Genomic DNA, 20691 nt, shown 5'->3' with positions numbered 1-20691 from the left:
TTATCTGTTAGTTTAACTAACAGGGACCCGTGCGGTAGAAAATAACTTTGAGAAAATCCCAAAGAGATTAATCAGCCATTGATAGGACCGAAACCAAAGACCGTATTCAAAACTGAAACTCATATATTTGAGCTGCCTTTCTCTTATTAGCTTTACACCTTGAAATCTTTTGAAACTTATTGTATTTTCGACCAATAAGTCTAACTCTATATTGAACAGTTTTAATATTTACAGCTTCATAATTAATTAAAGTCTTAGACTTAGAAGATTTTCATCAGTAACCCGGAGGTTTTAAAGTGCTTTAGAAAAATCCCCAAACCAACCCGTAACCGTACACAGTGCACGGATATTACAGTCATTATTATGGGCAATTTTCTCCTTCGATTCGTTTCCGGAATTCTTTTGGCTGTTTTTTTAAGATCTGTTCACACATTTTCATGAATTTTAAAGTCAAATTGGAGTAGTGATTTTGGTCTCGTCGAAACAGGAATTGGAGCAAAAAAGCGAGTGGTTTTTTGGCTTGATGTTTTCGCTCTAATTTTAGAGTGAGAAGACGGTGTTTGAACAAAAATTCGCTTTCTCGCTAGTGGTTTTTTGTTCACATGCGGCAATTTCACTCTGATTTTTACTGTTTTTTCGATTTCTTGGATCGGATTTTTTTCTAAACGGTTTTCCCAATCCGTCCAGAGTTCTTGGTTTTTGTTGGAATCAGATTGACATTTCTCGCTAGAGGTTTGTTCTTGCTAGCGGCATTTTGAAATTGATTTTCTGTTTTTTTATCTGATTTTTTTAGAAATGGTTTTCCCAATTCACTCGTAGTCCGTCTAGGTCTAGTTTTTTGTTTAGTCAATGAAAATATTTTGAATTGTACGTCAGGACTTGTCCTGTATGTTTTTTTTTCGTCGTCATGATTTTTGATTTTTGTTACGACAATATGACGTCACAGCCACTTCTTGTTCATTCGCTCATGCTATTTCAACTGAATTGCGTGCGTGACCTCATTTTTCACTCTTTGTGGAGCGAAGTTTTTTGTTCATTCGCGTGATTAAATTTTTGGTCAAACTTGACTTACCTCAGTCCCAAAAATGACTTCCTCACTTTGAAATTGACTTTTATTTACTTTAATTCAAAGAGGTAAGGTCAAATGGGTGTGTCACTCTAAGTGAAGGTTAATTGAGAGCAGCTAATAGAAGCAGCAAAAGCTTGTACAGATTGTAATTAAAAATATAACATATCAGCCTTCAATGAAAAGTCGAATTTTTTGGTCTGTCTTTTACTGTTTTTTTTAGACTGCAGATCTACGAAGCTATTGCGGCTATTTTCTGGCAATCTGCCAGCTATGTTCAGTTTTTGGAATTTAATTAAAAATTATTACCAGACCATTTTGCTCCATCGCTTTTTCCAAAGAATTTTATTCTCAAAAGAACGATTATTTAGGCGCTTTTTTCATTTTGGTAATTTTTGATTTGAAATTGAGTATTTTTGGCATAAGTTGATTGTCTCTGGGCGTGAATTGGGTATTTTTGGCTTGAATTGGGTATTTTTGACTTGAAATTGGGTTTTTTTTTGTTATTTTTGGGCGTGAATTGGGGTTTTTGTTGGCATGCATTTGGTATTTTTTGGTGTTTTTTGGTTAGAGTTGGGTAATTGGAGAGTAAATTGTTGGGAAAACTGAAAAATACAATCACTTGGCGCTATTTATAAACTTTAATTTTGTCGTCTTTGTCTTTAAAAAAAACATATAACGTTGATTTGGATCATATAGCTTAAATTTTTTTTTGTTTCAGGTTTCAGAATATTAAACTGCAAATGTGTACTGTTTTCTCGACGTTTCAATTATGACCATTGGATTCTGCGTTAAAATTACGCTATTAAGATGTAATGTAACACATATTTCCAAAAAAAATAGTTTGAAGTTTCAGAAGCTGAAACTTAGAAAAAACCAAAAAGTGTAACTTCTTAGGGTTAAAAAAAATCACCAAATTATTTGTATATAAACAACCAATAGACAGTTAATATAGCCTACCATTCTCGAGGAGATTATTTTGTAGTTTGAGGTATGAGAAACAAACTACAAAAAACCCAAACCTTTAATCTATCATTGAACGTGAAATTACCAGCATTGATTTATACTTTATAAATACTCTATAAAGTTGTACTGTAACGTACAAGACAAAAAATAAATACAGGTTTCGGAATCTGAAACTACAAAAAAAAACAAAAATAACTTTTAGTGGTGGTTTTCGGTGCTTTATTATTTTCCATTGAAATCAGCGTTAAAAAACCTTTAATCAATTATTTGAACATTATATGAAAAAATCGTTTACTGTTTCGGGTTTTTGAAACTGAAACTACCGAGAAACAAACCAGAAACTTTCAAAAAATCCGTTTCTTGCATGCTTTCACATCATTATGAGTAAAACAAATTGAAAAAAAAATTTTTTGAAGTTTTTGTGATAAACTTCCTAAAATATGAAATTATTCGGAACAAAACTTCATTAAATATCGAAAACAAACACAAATTTTATAATTGAAGAGGTTATGCGCAAATAAAGTGTATGAAAGTGAAAGTTCTGCAGATAGATTTCATTAAGTATATAAGATTTGCTGAAGTGCATTAGAGCAGAAAATCAGAACTGGATGCATTTCTCCTGGGGTAATTAAGATAATTACCCCTGGATAATTATGATAAGATGTCAGGTCTATTGTTCTCACTTTTTTAGGTACACCTTTGGAAATTGGATGAAAAGAGGCTATACATAATGTTAATATATAGGTACGTCCTTTTAACCCCCCCCCCCCCCCCCCACTCTTGCTTAGCTACTACTACTTTTTTTTGAAACATGTAAATTACTCACACTATAACCCTAAGGTTAGATATCTACATGCTCTAAAATGTTAAATAAATTAATCAGCATTGTTATTAATATAATAATCTTCAAATTGTGGCTGTTCGTTTTCATAGGTAAAAATAGGATTTGAAGGCTCCTATTTGTCTATTAACGGGTACTTTCTTGTGTTGATCGAGCAAAAACTCGGTTAAAACATTTTTAAAGCAGGTTTTACTGTTAAAAGTTCTTATTGAAGAGGGCAATTTGTTCCATTTTTGAACGCTTTTAAAGATTAAGGATTTGTTACTCCACTTCGTTCTCGTTTTCTTTTTTCGTTTACTTAAGTTTATTTAAACCCATTGTTTCCGTTCTTTCGTTTACAGTTGTCAAGAACCCAATGATATGCCTAATTACAGAGTTAACGTCAATTTGTCAACCTCTGCGCCAATGAAAGGGTTTTTCAATGAATAAGACCTTGAACTCAGCAAGAGGGCCCAAAGATTAAGGCATTCGAGCAAAACGATTACAGAAAGAGAAGTTTTCCTGGGACAAGGAGGTTTGTATGAGCATGAGACTCTAGAGTATATCAACACGGACTGGAAGTACAATCAACAGTGGCATGAATTGCTGATTTTTGAATACCTGGGTAGTCAAGTGAAACAAGTTTGGCATGTGGCCAGGGAAATAACCATCAGTTTGATGACTATTTTTTTTGGATTAAAAATATTTTGTTTGGTACGTGTGTTTTTTTAATCGATATGCTACCCAGTGGCACCAATCCTGTGATTGCTCTGCAACCCATTAACCCAATGGGGGAACTAGGTTTTTTTAATCTTCTAAAACAACGTACTAAGGAACAAAAATTGACAAGAAAAAGAACAGTTGAACTGTGTGATGGTAATAGACATTGTAGTTATAAAAGCAAAAAAAGGCTAAATCTGTACCAGATATGACAGAATTTGAGATCGACACATTAGATTAATTTAAATGTATGATATGTAGGAATGGCAGAACCAAAAATCGGCGAATATTGCTACTGTCTACCCGAGTTGTTCGAGGTCAGGTCGATAGTCAGGCACCAAGTGTATCGGATTGTTGGAGTAACCTCGAATAAAAGATACGTGGTGCCATTGACGGAGCTGCAACCACCCAATATAGTGGATAGAGCCGCAATTAGTGTTATGGAGTTAAATGGGATGCATCAGAGAATCGAGGAACAGCAGAAGATGCTGGGAACTGCTGGGGCTCGGCTCGAAGAGGAGCTCCGGCAGTTAAAACTTGAAAGTCAAAGGTTAAGCGATCAATTGCTTGAGACCAAACGACTGCTTGAATTCGCTGGGAATCAGCGGGAATCCTGCAGGAAGCAGGTGGAAATTTTGAAGAAAGAGTTGGCGGAGGTTACGAATGTAGCCGAAACAAAGACAAGAGAATGTATCGCTCTGGTGGATGAGCGGGAGTGTGTAGCTCGGGAGTTGGAGGGAGAATGCCTAGATAGATATCAGAAAACTAAGGACCAGGTAAGAACAGAACAGACCTCAAAGAAGGTCATCCAGAGGAGACTGGAGGCGATCAACGCGCAGAGCCCTTTCAGTCGACCTCCGAACTTTTATGAGCTTCTATTCCTGCCACAGGGGGCCACAACCAGTACTATCCAGAGACATTTCAAAACGTTGGCAATGCTCTGTCATGTGGACAAGGGTGGTCGGGAAGACCTGTTCAAAATTATTCCTCAGGCAAAGAAAATTATGGAAGATGAAGAGGCCCGTAATATTTATGACAAGCACGGGATTGAAAAAGCAGAGGAATATATTAACTCAAAAATGGACCTTTGAAACTCTTGTGAGTGAGTGGAACACTCACATTTTCTAAGAGGGAGGCAGTGTAGTAAACCATTGAATTTAAAGTATGACATGCTCATAAAATAAATAGTGAACGCACAATTCGAAATTTTCACAATAAATGGGAGAACAAAAAGAGATGGTTACTAAGAGTAAACCGGATTTTAACAATATAAAGAAAGCATCATAAATAATGTTGGGCATCATCAGTGAATGTCATCTTGGCGGGAGACGTCATGGAATGTTTGTTCTTGACGGGATTAGTCAGGCAGGTACACCTGTTATCTGTTAGTTTAACTAACAGGGACCCGTGCGGTAGAAAATAACTTTGAGAAAATCCCAAAGAGATTAATCAGCCATTGATAGGACCGAAACCAATGACCGTATTCAAAACTGAAACTCATATATTTGAGCTGCCTTTCTCTTATTAGCTTTACACCTTGAAATCTTTTGAAACTTATTGTATTTTCGACCAATAAGTCTAACTCTATATTGAACAGTTTTAATATTTACAGCTTCATAATTAATTAAAGTCTTAGACTTAGAAGATTTTCATCAGTAACCCGGAGGTTTTAAAGTGCTTTAGAAAAATCCCCAAACCAACCCGTAACCGTACACAGTGCACGGATATTACAGTCATTATTATGGGCAATTTTCTCCTTCGATTCGTTTCCGGAATTCTTTTGGCTGTTTTTTTAAGATCTGTTCACACATTTTCATGAATTTTAAAGTCAAATTGGAGTAGTGATTTTGGTCTCGTCGAAACAGAAATTGGAGCAAAAAAGCGAGTGGTTTTTTGGCGTGATGTTTTCGCTCTAATTTTGGAGTGAGAAGACGGTGTTTGAACAAAAATTCGCTTTCTCGCTAGTGGTTTTTTGTTCACATGCGGCAATTTCACTCTGATTTTTACTGTTTTTTTCGATTTCTTGGATCGGATTTTTTTCTAAACGGTTTTCCCAATCCGTCCAGAGTTCTTGGTTTTTGTTGGAATCAGATTGACATTACTCGCTAGAGGTTTGTTCTTGCTAGCGGCATTTTGAAATTGATTTTCTGTTTTTTTTATCTGATTTTTTTAGAAATGGTTTTCCCAATTCACTCGTAGTCCGTCTAGGTCTAGTTTTTTTGTTTAGTCAATGAAAATATTTTGAATTGTACGTCAGGACTTGTCCTGTATGTTTTTTTTTCGTCGTCATGATTTTTGATTTTTGTTACGACAATATGACGTCACAGCCACTTCTTGTTCATTCGCTCATGCTATTTCAACTGAATTGCGTGCGTGACCTCATTTTTCACTCTTTGTGGAGCGAAGTTTTTTGTTCATTCGCGTGATTAAATTTTTGGTCAAACTTGACTTACCTCAGTCCCAAAAATGACTTCCTCACTTTGAAATTGACTTTTATTTACTTTAATTCAAAGAGGTAAGGTCAAATGGGTGTGTCACTCTAAGTGAAGGTTAATTGAGAGCAGCTAATAGAAGCAGCAAAAGCTTGTACAGATTGTAATTAAAAATATAACATATCAGCCTTCAATGAAAAGTCGAATTTTTTGGCCTGTCTTTTACTGTTTTTTTTTTAGACTGCAGATCTACGAAGCTATTGCGGCTATTTTCTGGCAATCTGCCAGCTATGTTCAGTTTTTGGAATTTAATTAAAAATTATTACCAGACCATTTTGCTCCATCGCTTTCTCCAAAGAATTTTATTCTCAAAAGAACGATTATTTAGGCGCTTTTTTCATTTTGGTAATTTTTGATTTGAAATTGAGTATTTTTGGCATAAGTTGATTGTCTCTGGGCGTGAATTGGGTATTTTTGGCTTGGATTGGGTATTTTTGACTTGAAATTGGGTTTTTTTTGTTATTTTTGGGCGTGAATTGGGGTTTTTGTTGGCATGCATTTGGTATTTTTTGGTGTTTTTTGGTTAGAGTTGGGTAATTGGAGAGTAAATTGTTTGGAAAACTGAAAAATACAATCACTTGGAGCTATTTATCAACTTTAATTTTGTCGTCTTTGTCTTTAAAAAAAAACATATAACGTTGATTTGGATCATATAGCTTAAATTTTTTTTGTTTCAGGTTTCAGAATATTAAACTGCAAATGTGTACTATTTTCTCGACGTTTCAATTATGAGCATTGGATTCTGCGTTAAAATGACGCTATTAAGATGTACTGTAACACATATTTCCAAAAAAAATAGTTTGAAGTTTCAGAAGCTGAAAATTAGAAAAAACCAAAAAGTGTAACTTCTTAGGGTTAAACAAATCACCAAGTTCTTTGTATATAAACAACCAATAGACAGTTAATATAGCCTACCATTCTCGAGGAGATTATTTTGTAGTTTGAGGTATGAAACAAACTACAAAAAACCCAAACCTATAATCTATCATTGAACGTGAAATTACCAGCATTGATTTATACTTTATAAATACTCTATAAAGTTGTACTGTAACGTACAAGACAAAAAATAGATACAGGTTTCGGAATCTGAAACTACAAAAAAAAACAAAAATAACTTTTAGTGGTGGTTTTCGGTGCTTTATTATTTTCCATTGAAATCAGCGTTAAAAAACCTTTAATCAATTATTTGAACATTATATGAAAAAATCGTTTACTGTTTCGGGTTTTTGAAACTGAAACTACCGAGAAACAAACCAGAAACTTTCAAAAAATCCGTTTCTTGCATGCTTTCACATCATTATGAGTAAAACAAATTGAAAAAAAAATTTTTTGAAGTTTTTGTGATAAACTTCCTAAAATATGAAATTATTCGGAACAAAACTTCATTAAATATCGAAAACAAACACAAATTTTATAATTGAAGAGGTTATGCGCAAATAAAGTGTATGAAAGTGAAAGTTCTGCAGATAGATTTCATTAAGTATATAAGATTTGCTGAAGTGCATTAGAGCAGAAAATCAGAACTGGATGCATTTCTCCTGGGGTAATTAAGATAATTACCCCTGGATAATTATGATAAGATGTCAGGTCTATTGTTCTCACTTTTTTAGGTACACCTTTGGAAATTGGATGAAAAGAGGCTATACATAATGTTAATATATAGGTACATCCTTTTAACCCCCCCCCCCCCCACTCTTGCTTAGCTACTACTACTTTTTTTTAAACATGTAAATTACTCACACTATAACCCTAAGGTTAGATATCTACATGCTCTAAAATGTTAAATAAATTAATCAGCATTGTTGTTAATATAATAATCTTCAAATTGTGGCTGTTCGTTTTCATAGGTAAAAATAGGATTTGAAGGCTCCTATTTGTCTATTAACGGGTACTTTCTTGTGTTGATCGAGCAAAAACTCGGTTAAAACATTTTTAAAGCAGGTTTTACTGTTAAAAGTTCTTATTGAAGAGGGCAATTTGTTCCATTTTTGAACGCTTAACGGAAGGATTTGTTACTCCACTTCGTTCTCGTTTTCTTTTTTCGTTTACTTAAGTTTATTTAAACCCATTGTTTCCGTTCTTTCGTTTACAGTTGTCAAGACTTTGTTTAGATGGAGAGAATCTACCGAAACAGTGATGGGAACAGAATGGAAGTGAAGCCTGGAGTTGTATGTGCTGCAAAGTTTACAGAGGATGATAACTGGTACCGAGCGCGTGTTCTTAACTCTGCGAATGAAACTACATGGTGGGTACATTTCATAGATTACGGTAACAAAGAGGTTGTGGAATGTGAACATATACGCAAGCTAGACGGATCTTTGTATCAGTACCCGCCACTGGCTATCCATTCTCAAATCAAAAAGATCAGCCCAGCATTCTGGCAACAGTTGGAAGACTCCAAGAAAGATCGATTCCTCGCAAACATTGACCAGCGGGAATTCAATGTTCTGTTTGAACTTTACGATGATGCAAGTGCTAAATTTCTGGTAAGTCTTACAGACACTTCTGGGGAAGACGTCCTGAAACTACTGACAAAGCCAGCTAGTCCGATAATAAGTCCAAAACAAAATGGACATTTATCGCCTACTGGGAGCTTCGATGTTCGACAAGTTATCAATCAAACCAGAAAACAGCAGCTGTCACCGAAAGGTTTCGATACGTCTCGCCTAGGTCCTCTCAACCAAACGAACAGCCCGCCCGGTCCCGTAAAAAAGTTGGCAGGATCTGATTCTGGGCCTGGTGCCTCTGGCAGTAGCCGACAAACAAATGGGGTTGACAGCAGACAGCGGTCGGGTGGTTTTGAGCCGCGTGATAGACCTCATAGAGACAATGCAGCCTTTGGATCGGGCAGTGAACGTAGAGGGCCTGGGTTTCCGGATGATGATCGCCCCAGACGAGATGGGCCTCCCTCTGAACAAGGTGGTCGATCTCAATTCAACCGTGATCGTGATGGACTGCCGCCTTCAGGAAAACCAGGTGGATATAGGGGATCTGAAGGTTTCAATAGAGAAAGTGCAAGTAATCGCGGAAACTTTGCTGACAGAAGAACTGGTGGCTTTGACGGGCAAAGAACTGACAGAGGAACTTTTGGCAATGACAGAGGTGTTCAAGGAGGCTTCCTATCTGATAGGCAGAGAGACCAGGGAGGGAAGGGAGAGTTTGATGCTGCGGGTAGTGGGTTTGGAGATACTCGGGGTGATGATTCTGGGGATGGAGGCAGATTTAGCCGACAGAGCTCCTCCGGTTCAGAACAGGGTGGAAGACCACCCAGGAGAAATGAGAACGATGGATCAACTAGAGGGCTCGGAGGCGACCATGCAGGGTTTAACAGACCCCAGAAGCCACAAGATGGAGGATTCACTGGTAATAGAGGTGGGTTTGATCCGGCAAGGCTTGGTGCAAGAGGAGTTGATGGTGGACGAGGCGGATTCGAAGGTGGGAGAGGTGGCAGAGGAGGATTTGACGGCGGAAGAGGTGGCAGAGGAGGATTTGACGGCGGAAGAGGTGGCAGAGGAGGATTTGACGGCGGAAGAGGTGGCAGAGGAGGGTTTGAAGGAGGAAGAGGTGAATTTGAAGGTGGCAGAGGTGGATTTGTAGGTGGAAGAGGTGGATTTGAAGGAGGAAGGGGCGGATCTGGTGGGAGAGGAGGATTTGAGGGTGGAAGAGGTGGATTTGGAGGTGGACGGGGTGGTGGCCCTGGAGGCCGAAGTGACAGAGGTGGTGGAGGCTTTGGCGGTTGTGATGGTGGACGTGGATTTGGAAATGGGAGTGATACAGGCGGTGGATTTGACGGTGGAAGAGGAGGCGGAAGAAATCAGAGATCCTCTAGACAATCAAGCACGTCTTCTGATAAAAGTGGAAGTGTTTTTGCTTCACCCAAATCTTCCAACAGTAAGCCTTCTAGTGCTGTAGTTCCGAAAACTGGGAGAAGCAGGACAATCTACGAATACGACCTGTTTCTGCCAACTGATTCTACAGTCAAGTGCAAGATATTTCAAATTGATAGTCCGTCAAGCTTTTACGTTGTTATCAACAGTGAATTAGAGAAACTGAACGAGTTTATTAAGAAGTATTTAACAGTTGAAGCGTCAAAAGTGTGCAGACCCGAGAATGTGTCTCCTGGTTTTTCTTACTTGCTTCCATCGGGACCCAGTAAAGGAAGTCGAGTGGAAGTCAGAAGGCTTAGTGACCAACCTCTGTCGGATGCTATAGCAACCACTAGTAACAGCAGCTCAGGGCCCGCAAAGTGCGATTTGTTTTACTGCGACGCAGGCTACAGAAAGACTAACATTCCTCCCGAAAGGCTTTTGTCTTTGAACGACGACCTCAGTGCAATGTGCAAACTAGCGATTAAGTGTCGCCTTCACGGAGTCATTGGACCGACTACTTGGAATGATTCAGCTGGTGAGTGGACGCTAACAGGGTTCAATAAGTTCAAAAATTACGTGGAAAGATGTGACGTCGATGTTGTGTTTATCTCACGTGACAAGTCAAATTATGTAACTGTCCAAATTAAAACGCCCCTGGGTAATGTATCAGAGTTATTGCTTGAACAGAATCTGGCTGTAATGCAAGAATCCGATGCCGCTCTCGAAAACGCAAATCATAATGTCATTCCTTTTATCGACCAGACAGCTGAAAATGACCGCACAACTGCTGGAAAAATTTTGGCCTGTGATTCCGAAAACTTGTGGGTTGCTACAGAGCAATACGAAGCTGGTCTGGTAGAGTTGCGTTCTAAAATTACCTCATTTGTTCAAAAAATAGACAATCTAGACCAATATGTAATCAAGAAGCCTGAAGTTGGTTACATCTATACGGTGCTGAGCTCAGGGAAAGAAACCCCGGCAAACATGAAACGAGCAGTTCTTTTGCATTCCAGCGAAAAGTCAAATGAAGCTTCTCACATTTTGAGAGCTATTGATTCTGGTGTTTGCGAGATGTCAGAAAAGGTGTATGTCTATCCTCAGAGCATAGCATCTGTGCCTGTACTTGCTAAGTGTGTCAATATTTTGCCAAATTTCTTGCATTCGTTAATTTCACCATTCACTATGTTTTACCTCTCACTTCCTGAAGTAAACAACACTGTTTCGTATCCAAATAAGAAATTATCCGATGCAACTGTTAATGGCCAAGCTTTTGGAGATTTACTTTTGCGGCTGTGCTCGAAGCCAGTTGTTGAAAACGTATCTATCGAATCTGATCAAATCAAGGTTAAAGTCATTGGAGAAGTGCGACTTAGTACTGATGTCGCCGAGAGTGAAACTGCAGTAGTATCGGCAATTCCAACAGAATACATCGAGAAACGTGATCAAGTTCAGAAGCAACTGAACGCTTTCTATCAGAAACATGATCAAGAAATCTACCTTCCCAACGCGCAGCTGTTGAATCCCTTGCTTTGTGGCCCAGAAGATAAGACAGTTGGTGCTTTCGTGGTTGCCAAATTTCAGTCTGGACCAGGAAATCCGGATTATCAGCGATGTGAAATCATCTCAGTGCTTGGGGACGAAAAAGTGAAAGTTGTAAGTTTGGATTTCGGTCTAATTGAGGTGGTTTCGGTAGAAATGCTGAGGAAATTGATGCCACAGTTCTCAGGAATGGAGTGCCCCGTTTTCGTCTTGCTATGTTCGTTTGTAGATACAGAAAAGGAGAAGGTGAGTGATGTAATGGGGAGCGAAACTGACATGACTCTTCTGCATTTGGGAAGAGTTAATCTTGTCTCTTTGGACTTGAAGGCCGAATCTGTGGTGGAAGCTGGAAAAGAATTCTCGTATCCGACGCTGCCACAAATTGACCAATCTGCACAACTAATTAACATTACAAACTTTGCGACACCTCTTAATTTTTCATACTGCTTAGTGAGAAATGAAACTGAACTGAACAACTTAAGCCTTGAAATGGAATTGAGCTGGGAATCACTTGGTGATGTTGACAAAGAGAACATTGCAGAAAGTGAAATGTTTGCTTGCTTTGTGAATGAGAAGTATTACAGAGGAAAACTGAGTAGTATTACAGACAACGAGAGTGAAGATATGAAATTGAGCTTGATCGATTTTGGTACAGAGATTTGCGTTGACGAAAACGTTCAACTTAAAGTGCTGCCCAGATTTTTAACTCAAATTCCGTCTCTGAGCTGCGAATTTGAAATCAAAGAGCTGGGACCAATTGAGGGTGATTCATTTGTTGAGGTCGAAAGTAAAATAGCAGAGAAACATGTCAAGAGCCACGTCTGCGCCATCGAAGACTTAGAAAGCTCAGGTGTTCTATTTAACGGAAAGAGTTATTCGACTCACTTAATTGAAAATGAAATCGCAAGCAAAGAATCGAAAGCTAGTTCTCTAGTTTCAAACTCTTCATACAAATGGTCCTTGTTTGGCAATGATTTTAAGAGCAATACTGTTGAAATGGTTGTTTCGGCCGTTGACAATGAATTCCTGTGGTTACAAGTATGCGATGAAAAATTGTCGCAAATTGAAAACATTCAAAGTGGAATCGCGGCCATTTATACTGATTCATACATAGCAGAACCAGAAGCTAAATTGAGGCGTCCTCATCCAGGAAAAATTTGTGTAGCCAAGTTTTCTGAAGATGAATCGTTCTATCGAGCAGAAATAATCGATTCAGAAAAGGATGGAAAAGTTACAGTTAGGTTTGTTGATTTTGGAAACACAGAGGAAACAAAACAGAGTGAACTTTGCGAATGGAACAAGCATTTATGCAATGAATGGCTGGAGCAGCCGCGCCATGCTTTGAGGGTAAGTGTACCCCAAATGAGTGCTTTGATGAACTGGGACGTTCTCAACTATCTCCAAGATAATCTGGTGTCACAGAAAGTGACCTTGTCTGCAACCAAACATAATCAGTTGGAAGAAAAAGTAGCAGCATTAGATTCGCAAGTTGCTTTCCAAGGAAAGGACCTAATAGATATCATAAATTTCGTCAACAGCAATCCAATTGTTACTGCTCAAGATTTGAGTAGTTGCAGGTCTATTGAGGTGAATGTTACTCACGTTGAACAAGCGGAAAACGAGGTTTTTATTTTTGTACAAAACACTGCAGTGTCGGCTGAGCTGGACTCGTTAATGCAGAAGATTAGAGAAGTGTATGAAAATATTCACCCCGAAAAACTGCAGATTGAAGTGATAGAAGTAAGTGATTATTTAGTTGTTAAATGGAGCGAAGACGAAGAATACTACAGAGCTAAGCTGATTGAAAAACTTGACAATACAAATGAGTATCGGGTGTTGCTAATTGATTACGGGAACACCATTGATTGTCCTATTAATCAGTGTTGGAAACTGGATCACGATTTGGCCAAACAACCTGCCTTTGCATTATGCTGTTCTCTATTCAACTGTGTGCCGATGCACGAGAAGGTCGAACAATTTGCATCGCATCTGTCTACAACTTTACTACTTCAAGATTCAGAGTCAATTGAGAAAAAGTTTGCCTGTGAAATGCAGTTGAGAGTCTCCGTACCTTACAAAATGGATATTTTGATTGATGACGTCTGGATCACCGATACCCTGAAGGAGCTGGAACTTGCTCAAGATGAAGATGCTGAAGGAGTTGAACTGCCTGAGATTGCAAAGTTTCCTACCGAGCAGAAAAACAGCTTGTCATGCTTCGCTCTTTCGACTAAAAGCCCTAAAGACTTAGCCTTTCAAATCGGAGGTGAAGAGAATACTTTGTTCACGATCTTGCAAGAGGACCTCAACCACTTCTACAAACAGTTCGAAGGAGCAGAGGACGAATCGATTGATATCGCAGCCGAGAATATTTCCGAAGGTGTTCTCGTAATAGCAAACGACGAAGAATTCGAAGCTTACTGCAGAGCTCGAGTGAAATCGGTGAATGAAACCTCGTGTGAAGTATACATGGTTGACTGGGCAAGGGAGGCGACCCTAGACCTTAAAAAATTGAAGCAAATCAAAAAGGCTTTTGTTGAAGTTCTGAGACCTCAAGCTCTAAAGGCACAACTGTATGGGATTGTCCCTGACGAAGACACAGAGTACTTAGAATCGGATGGAACAGTCATCGAAGAAATTCTGGGAGAGAACGAATTGAAAGTTTTCCAAATAGAAATGCAACAAGGAGACGTACCAGCTGTTGGAGTTTTGATCTGTCCGCGAGACCTTAATTTGAAAGACCAGTTAATTGAAGCTGGCATTTGCAGAAATTTTGGAACTGATGAAGTAGACTGGCCCACGATTGCGGAGGGCAACGGCGTAGCGACAGATATCTACGCGATTTCTATGCAAGAACAGAGGGAGATCTGTGTTGCAGCTTTGACCAAAGAAGGTCTGTATGCCCAATTTAGTGACAATCTAGACCGTGTTGCACAATTGTTGCTCGAATACAGAAAACATGAATCTCTGCGGAAGAATTTGATTCGCCGACCAAAAGTTGGAAAAATCTGTGTCACTAAATTTACTGAAGATGACCAATATTACAGAGCTCGAATACTTGGATTATCGGAAGATGAAACTGTGAACGTTGTCTTCCTTGATTACCGAAATAAACAAATATGCAAAAAGTCTGAAATTTACGAAGTGACCCAAGACTTAATCCAAGTGCCGTGCTGTTGCATCAGGTTCGATTTCTCATCAGATGTTCAAAACTTGATAAACTGGGATGTTCTTCAAGGGCTGACAAATTCCCTAGTCTTAAATGCGGAACAGCCGGAAAAGTGTCTTATTAAAGTTAACGAAATTCCTGAAAACTCGCCAATAGTTGTTGACCTGGTTTTGAATGAGGTTCCGTTGATTGACAGAATTAATCAAATCAGAGAACATCCGAAAGTTGAGTTAGCTAAATTCACAGAATCGGAAGCAGCTGATTTATTGCTTGTCAACTTTGAAACTGTAGACAAGTTTAATCTCATTTTTCAAAGTGATATGGCTAAACGAGAAGAGTTTAACATAGAAATGACCAAGTTTTACAACCATCTTTCAAATCCCGAAGAGTTAAAAATTGAAATGGAAGATTTCTTACCTGGTTGCCACGTTGTCCACAATGTTATACCTGATGCTAATCCGTTAGATAATAAATGGTGCCGTGCTGTTGTTGAAAAGGTATCTCCCGGAGATAAAACATGCAATCTTAGACTGTTAGACACTGGCGCCTGTTTGAGTAACTGTAAGATTGAACTGTGCCGGAAACTGAGCAAAGAATTTGCACAAAAGTCCCCAACATTCGTTACCGAGTGCAAATTGTTCCAGGTACAAGATTCCAGTGACGATAAATCAACTGTTTCTTCTCGCGTATTGCAACTTGTAAAAGCTGTAGATCGAGTTCCGTTGAATGTGGTTGTAGTGAGCAGGTCATCTAAACCACAAGCGGTTGATATTTTCTTGGATGAATCTAAGGAAAAAACACTCACGGAAACGCTCATAGGGGAAGATATTGTCCAAGTTCCCGAGGCTCCGACAGCGTATCCGGACCTACATGTCGATTGCAGAACAAGCGTTCCAGTGACATACATTCTGAGCGAAAGTCCGGCTGATATCACATTCCAAATCCAGGAATCGAATGAGATGTTGCAAATACTGGAAGAAGATCTAAGAGCGTCCAAAGAATTTTTCCCGGAGGTAGATGTGGAAAATTTGAAAGAATTAAAAACATGCGTGGCTGAGTCTCCCGATATAGATGATTTGCAATGGTACAGAGCACTTGTGATTTCTGCGGACGAAGAGAGTGAATCAGCCACGGTGCAATTCATTGACTGGGGCAACACTGGTGACGTTAAGATTGAGAAACTTCGACACATTCCGAAAGAGTTCTGTGAGCTGCCCCCGCAAGCAATCAAATGCACAATGGACAATGTCATACCCTTCGAAGGTAGCCAGTGGGTTGAAGATGACAACGAAATTCTCTCGGAGATACTGTCTAACGCTACAAACGTTGCTATAAATCTGAAACAGGCCTCTGTTCTACAAAGTGAAGCTAATTTAGTCGATGTCACTGTGGATGGTGAGAGCTTAGCGGTAGATTTGGAAAACGAACAAGTGGCTAGGAAACCAGGAAGTCCGGAAGCTGAAGTGAGAAAAGTAGTCCAGTCACAGTTTGGTTTGGAAGATAATTCAGAGGTAGTCATTTGGGTATCAGCCATTGAACCTGCCAACTTCCGATGGCATTTTGAGCAGAATGAAGAGGGAATTGTAACGTCACCCGGTATATGGAAAAAAGTCAATGAATCAGAAAATAAAAATAAAGACGTTCAAAGATTGGACAAAAACTTTGCGTGGATACAACTCGATACTAACGATGCAGACCTTAACGAAATGAATGAAACCATTACAAAAAACAGTGCCAAATACAGAAAACTTAGACGTCCCAAAGTAGGAAAAATTGGTCTTGTGCGATCTGAAATCGTTGGAAGTTGGACCCGAGTAGAGATCTTGGATATTGTAGAGAAAGGAGGAATTAGGGGGGCTGAAGCGAGAGCAATAGACTTTGGACACCGTGAGTTTATTGATAATTTAGACGATGTGAAGCAAATGCCTGAGTGGCTGTACACTAAGCCATGCTATGCGTTGTCCATGGCAACTGAAGATTTAGATTTGGACGAAATTGACATTGACTCATTGGAGGAGCTTCAGAAAGTGATTGTGTTCAACCAAGACGAAGAAGTAACTGCCAACATTACCTCAATCGACCTGGAAGGCTATTACCCTGTAGTGATTGGAAGCTTAACCTTCAGAGAAAAATCGCTAAAAGATTTTGTTACTGGAAACTCCCAGGCTGCTTTTGCAGAAAAGGGAACTTTCCAGCTGACAGATAGCAATGCAAGATTGAAGTGCATGATATCTTCTGCTATTTGTCCTGATCAGCTGTTCGTTCAAGCTGCTGAATCATGGCAGAAAATGAACAAACTACTTGCTGAAATGAACAAATTTTACAATGCGCTTCAACCAGGAAGACAAGTTCTAGCTAATCCAGTAAAAGATGCTTTCTGTGCATTCTGTGAGACTTCAAATGAGGAAGGGAAATGGCAGAGAGGTCAAATCGCTGACCTCCAAGGCGGAGAGGAAAGTAATGCTGAAATTATGGATATTGACACAGGAGTTCAATCAACTGTAAACAAAGGTGCCTTGAAAAAGCTCAAAGCAGAGTTCTGCAAAGATGCTGCATTTGCTATCGAAGTGTGCCTCTTCGGAATTGAAAGCAAGGTGTCAGAAGATGAAAGCGAACAAGGAGCTGGTGATTTAGATGTGTCAAGGCGCAGGTATTCAAACACTGACCGTGCTCAGTTCTCCGCACTTGTTAATTCCGTTGTTCCCGCCTCCGGCGAAGTTCAGCTTTATCCCATGTCATCACTACAACCTGATCCCTCATCAAATGTGCCAAAAGTTTTATTAGAAATGGACCAGAAAATAGATTTATCAACATTTTTGATTGAGAAAAAACTTGCGACTGTTGCTGCAGTGTCAAAAATGTCGTTTCTTGACTTGTCAGAATCTTGTGGAAATGTGACTGACGGATCAATCGTGTCGTGCGTGTTGGTACAGGCCGAGTCCCCAAGTAGAGTGTTGTTCCAAATTGCGGATACCAATGACCAATTGGTCGAGCTTGAGCAGAACTTGAAAGTGTTTTACTCCAACGATAAGTTAAAAGAGCAATTAAAGTTCGAGGGAAACTTGAAAATTGGTGCTCTGTGTGGGGCACTGTCCGATGTTGACGAATTGTGGCATCGTGCTTCTGTGGAAAGAATACAAGCGGTCGAATCAGAAGAAGAAGAAACAGTAGAAGTGTTCATGTACGACTGGGGAACGAAAGAAACCATTAAGAAGAGTCAGATTGCCCCATTGGTTGATGACTTCGTTACAGCTATGGAACCGCAAAGCATCATTGTCGAATTGGCATCGATTGTTCCGGACGAGAAAGACGAGGACTGGATCGAACCTGAGGATAGTGAACAAATGTCCAATATTCTGAATCTGTATGAAGATCAACTGTTGAATGTGACTATTGCTCTGTTCGATGGAAGTACTCGAGTTGCTGTTGCTGATATCCTGCTTAAAGACGACAGAAGTGTATGTCAGATTGCAGTTGATGAATATGGCTTCGCTTCTTTCAAACAGAATAGCCAAAAGTCAAATGTGTTCGATCTATTTAGCATCCAAATGGACAACTTGAAAAAGATGGAAGATTCCTGGTTGGAAGTGGAAGTCAAAGACGTGGACAATGAAACGTTCTTTGTATCACCCATTGAGTATCAAGGAAAAGCCGATGAGTTCTTGGAGTGCATCAATAATTTCATCTTGGAAAAGAAAGACGAGGAGACTGCAATGATGAAACAAATCCGAAGACCCAAAGTGGGCAAGCATTGCATTGTAATGCACACAGATGGGCAATATTACAGAGCTGAGATTAAAAGTATCGCAAGTGAAACGGAAGTCATCAATGCGTTGTTAGTTGATTACGGAGAATTCAGCCAAGTGGACAAGACCAAGTGCTTCCAGGTAGTCCCTGGATCTGCATTGGAAACAATGGCAAAATCTCTACCAAAATTCTGCTTCAAAGTTGCAAATAATGTTCCAAGTTTCTCTGCTGAAATTAAGGACGATCTGTTGGACTTCCTTGCCGATAGTGAGGGAATAGCAAAGTTAAAGATCAAGGTGACGTCCGAAAAACCCTCAGAACCCATTGAAGCTGAATTGTCTACTGTAAACACAGACGAGACTGTAGCCAGTTTTGTGCGGAGTCTGCAAGAGCCGATATGGGAACTAAAAACAAAAATACCAGAAATTGAAAGTGGCTCAGAAATGGAGGGAGATATTTCGACGTTTGCACTGGAATGCGCATACTACCAGCTGAAGGACAACTACGAAATAGTAGACACAATCCAAGGCGGTTTGGCCGAGAAGTACGCTGCCATTGACATCCAGTCCTGCAAGTTTGCAGTGAGGGAAGAATCTGCAAAACCAGGAGCAATTGTTGCTTGCAAGAGTGAGGTGGATGAGGATGTGTGGTACAGAGCCGAGATTGTGGAAACTCCTGCAGATGACTCACATGATTACAAAGTACGCATGATAGACTATGGATTTGTGGACCATGTGAAACTTCCCTCTCTCAGAATCCTAAGCAAAGATTTCCATGGCTTTTGCAAGATGGCTATTCCAGTTATTCTGAATGAGGTGCATGATATAATTATGGAGAAAGACGGCGGATATGGTTACAAGCAAATTGAAAAAATTATCAGAGATAACGCTGTAACAGGCGAAGACCGAAGCATGACGGTTGTTGTGGAAAAAGGATCCGAGTTGCCATGGAAAGTTCACATCAAGATTCAAAATGAAGAATACACAGAAAAGGCTAAAGTCTGGGCTGATTTACTGAAATCGGCCTAAATGTAATCAAATTTATTTATTCAGATCACGCTTTGACGGCGACTCATTTATCTTCTGCTGATTAAAAAACTTTGTTCTTGAAATTTATCTTTCTTCTACTAACAGATAAAGTACAACTTTGAATAGCAAATAAAATAAACTCACTTTGTTGCTTTGAAAAATTTCTGTTGCTTCATTTTCTCATCGAATTTCGCATTCATGAGCAATGCAAAATGTAAATTGATCAAAAATTTATTGTTTGGTCCAGTCTATTTTGGCAACAGTTATCTGTTAGGGTAGTGTTTAATCTCAAGAGAATTAAAACAAGAGGATTCGGGTTGCCCAGTACTGCGCGCAGAAAGTTCCTACATTAACCTTGGAGAGAATGGTATCCCGATCAGGTGAGAAGCTATATAAGATCATTAAATAAGACATCTCAAGAATAACGCGCTTTTAATTCCTAAACCGAAACCATTAAGAAGAGAGGTTAACAGTTTATCTTAAAAAGGATGGAGAATGCTTGTTTGCATGACAAAAAGAATGCATTTCTTGTTTTTCTGCATTTTTAGCGAAAAATACCTCCATTATGAATTCTTTCATCCGAAAAATTAATCTCAACTACAAATGACAGGCCCCATGTTCGTGGATAATGTGCACTGAAAAAGAACACACCGAAATGAAATTCTAAGATTCTGTGTTGAAATCTATTTTTCTGGTTACAACTATGTTTGTCGTAGTTGATTTCTACATTCTGCAAAATGGTACGTTAACCTAACTGAAAGTTAACCTAACTCAACGATTTGTGGTTCCCTTTTTCCTTAAAAAGATAAATATAATAGCTCATGTAACCTTTTCGTGTACGGACAAGTTTTCGGATTATTATCTTAAAGCAACAAAAAACAGGGAGGCGCGGTGATGTGCTTTCGCACAAAGTTCCGACCCCGCTCCTCTACGTTTTCCACTTAATTGTCTACCAATATAACATATCGATCAACAAACTACTAAATGAATAAAGCAATCTAAATTAGAGGGCCGATGAGACCTGTGACTACCATAATATGACTACCAGCAAAGACGGCGATAAAAATTAAATAAACATTGATTAACCAAATAAACATTGATTACGACCTGCATTTTTTGACAACCATTAATAACTAAATGAAAATCGCGTCAGATGAAACATGAACAAAAGATTAACCTGTACTTCATAACAAAAAATATGGGACTTTTCCTGAATGCGAATTGGTTACAAGTCGACAAGAAATGAGCGCCAGGGCAAAGTTTAATGAAACGATG

The 20691-nt window shown here is 39.1% G+C and overlaps 1 protein-coding gene across 1 annotated transcript in view; it reads left to right on the top strand.

Moving 5' to 3' along the window:
* The window catches only part of LOC142340229 (uncharacterized), a 105807-nt gene extending 86145 nt beyond the window's left edge, over window positions 1–19662 (top strand). The window contains exon 7 of the mRNA XM_075390755.1: window positions 8176–19662. Within this exon, the coding sequence (XP_075246870.1) occupies window positions 8176–19416 (11241 nt within the window). The 3' untranslated portion in view covers window positions 19417–19662. The remainder of the gene's footprint in view (window positions 1–8175) is intronic.
* The last annotated feature ends 1029 nt before the right edge of the window (window positions 19663–20691 follow it).

This window comes from Convolutriloba macropyga, chromosome 1 (assembly GCF_964194025.1).
Source record: "Convolutriloba macropyga chromosome 1, txConMacr16.3, whole genome shotgun sequence".
Taxonomy (NCBI): Eukaryota; Metazoa; Xenacoelomorpha; order Acoela; family Convolutidae; genus Convolutriloba; species Convolutriloba macropyga.
Note: the sequence above shows the minus strand (reverse complement) of the source record. Positions and strands in the feature narration are given on the sequence as shown.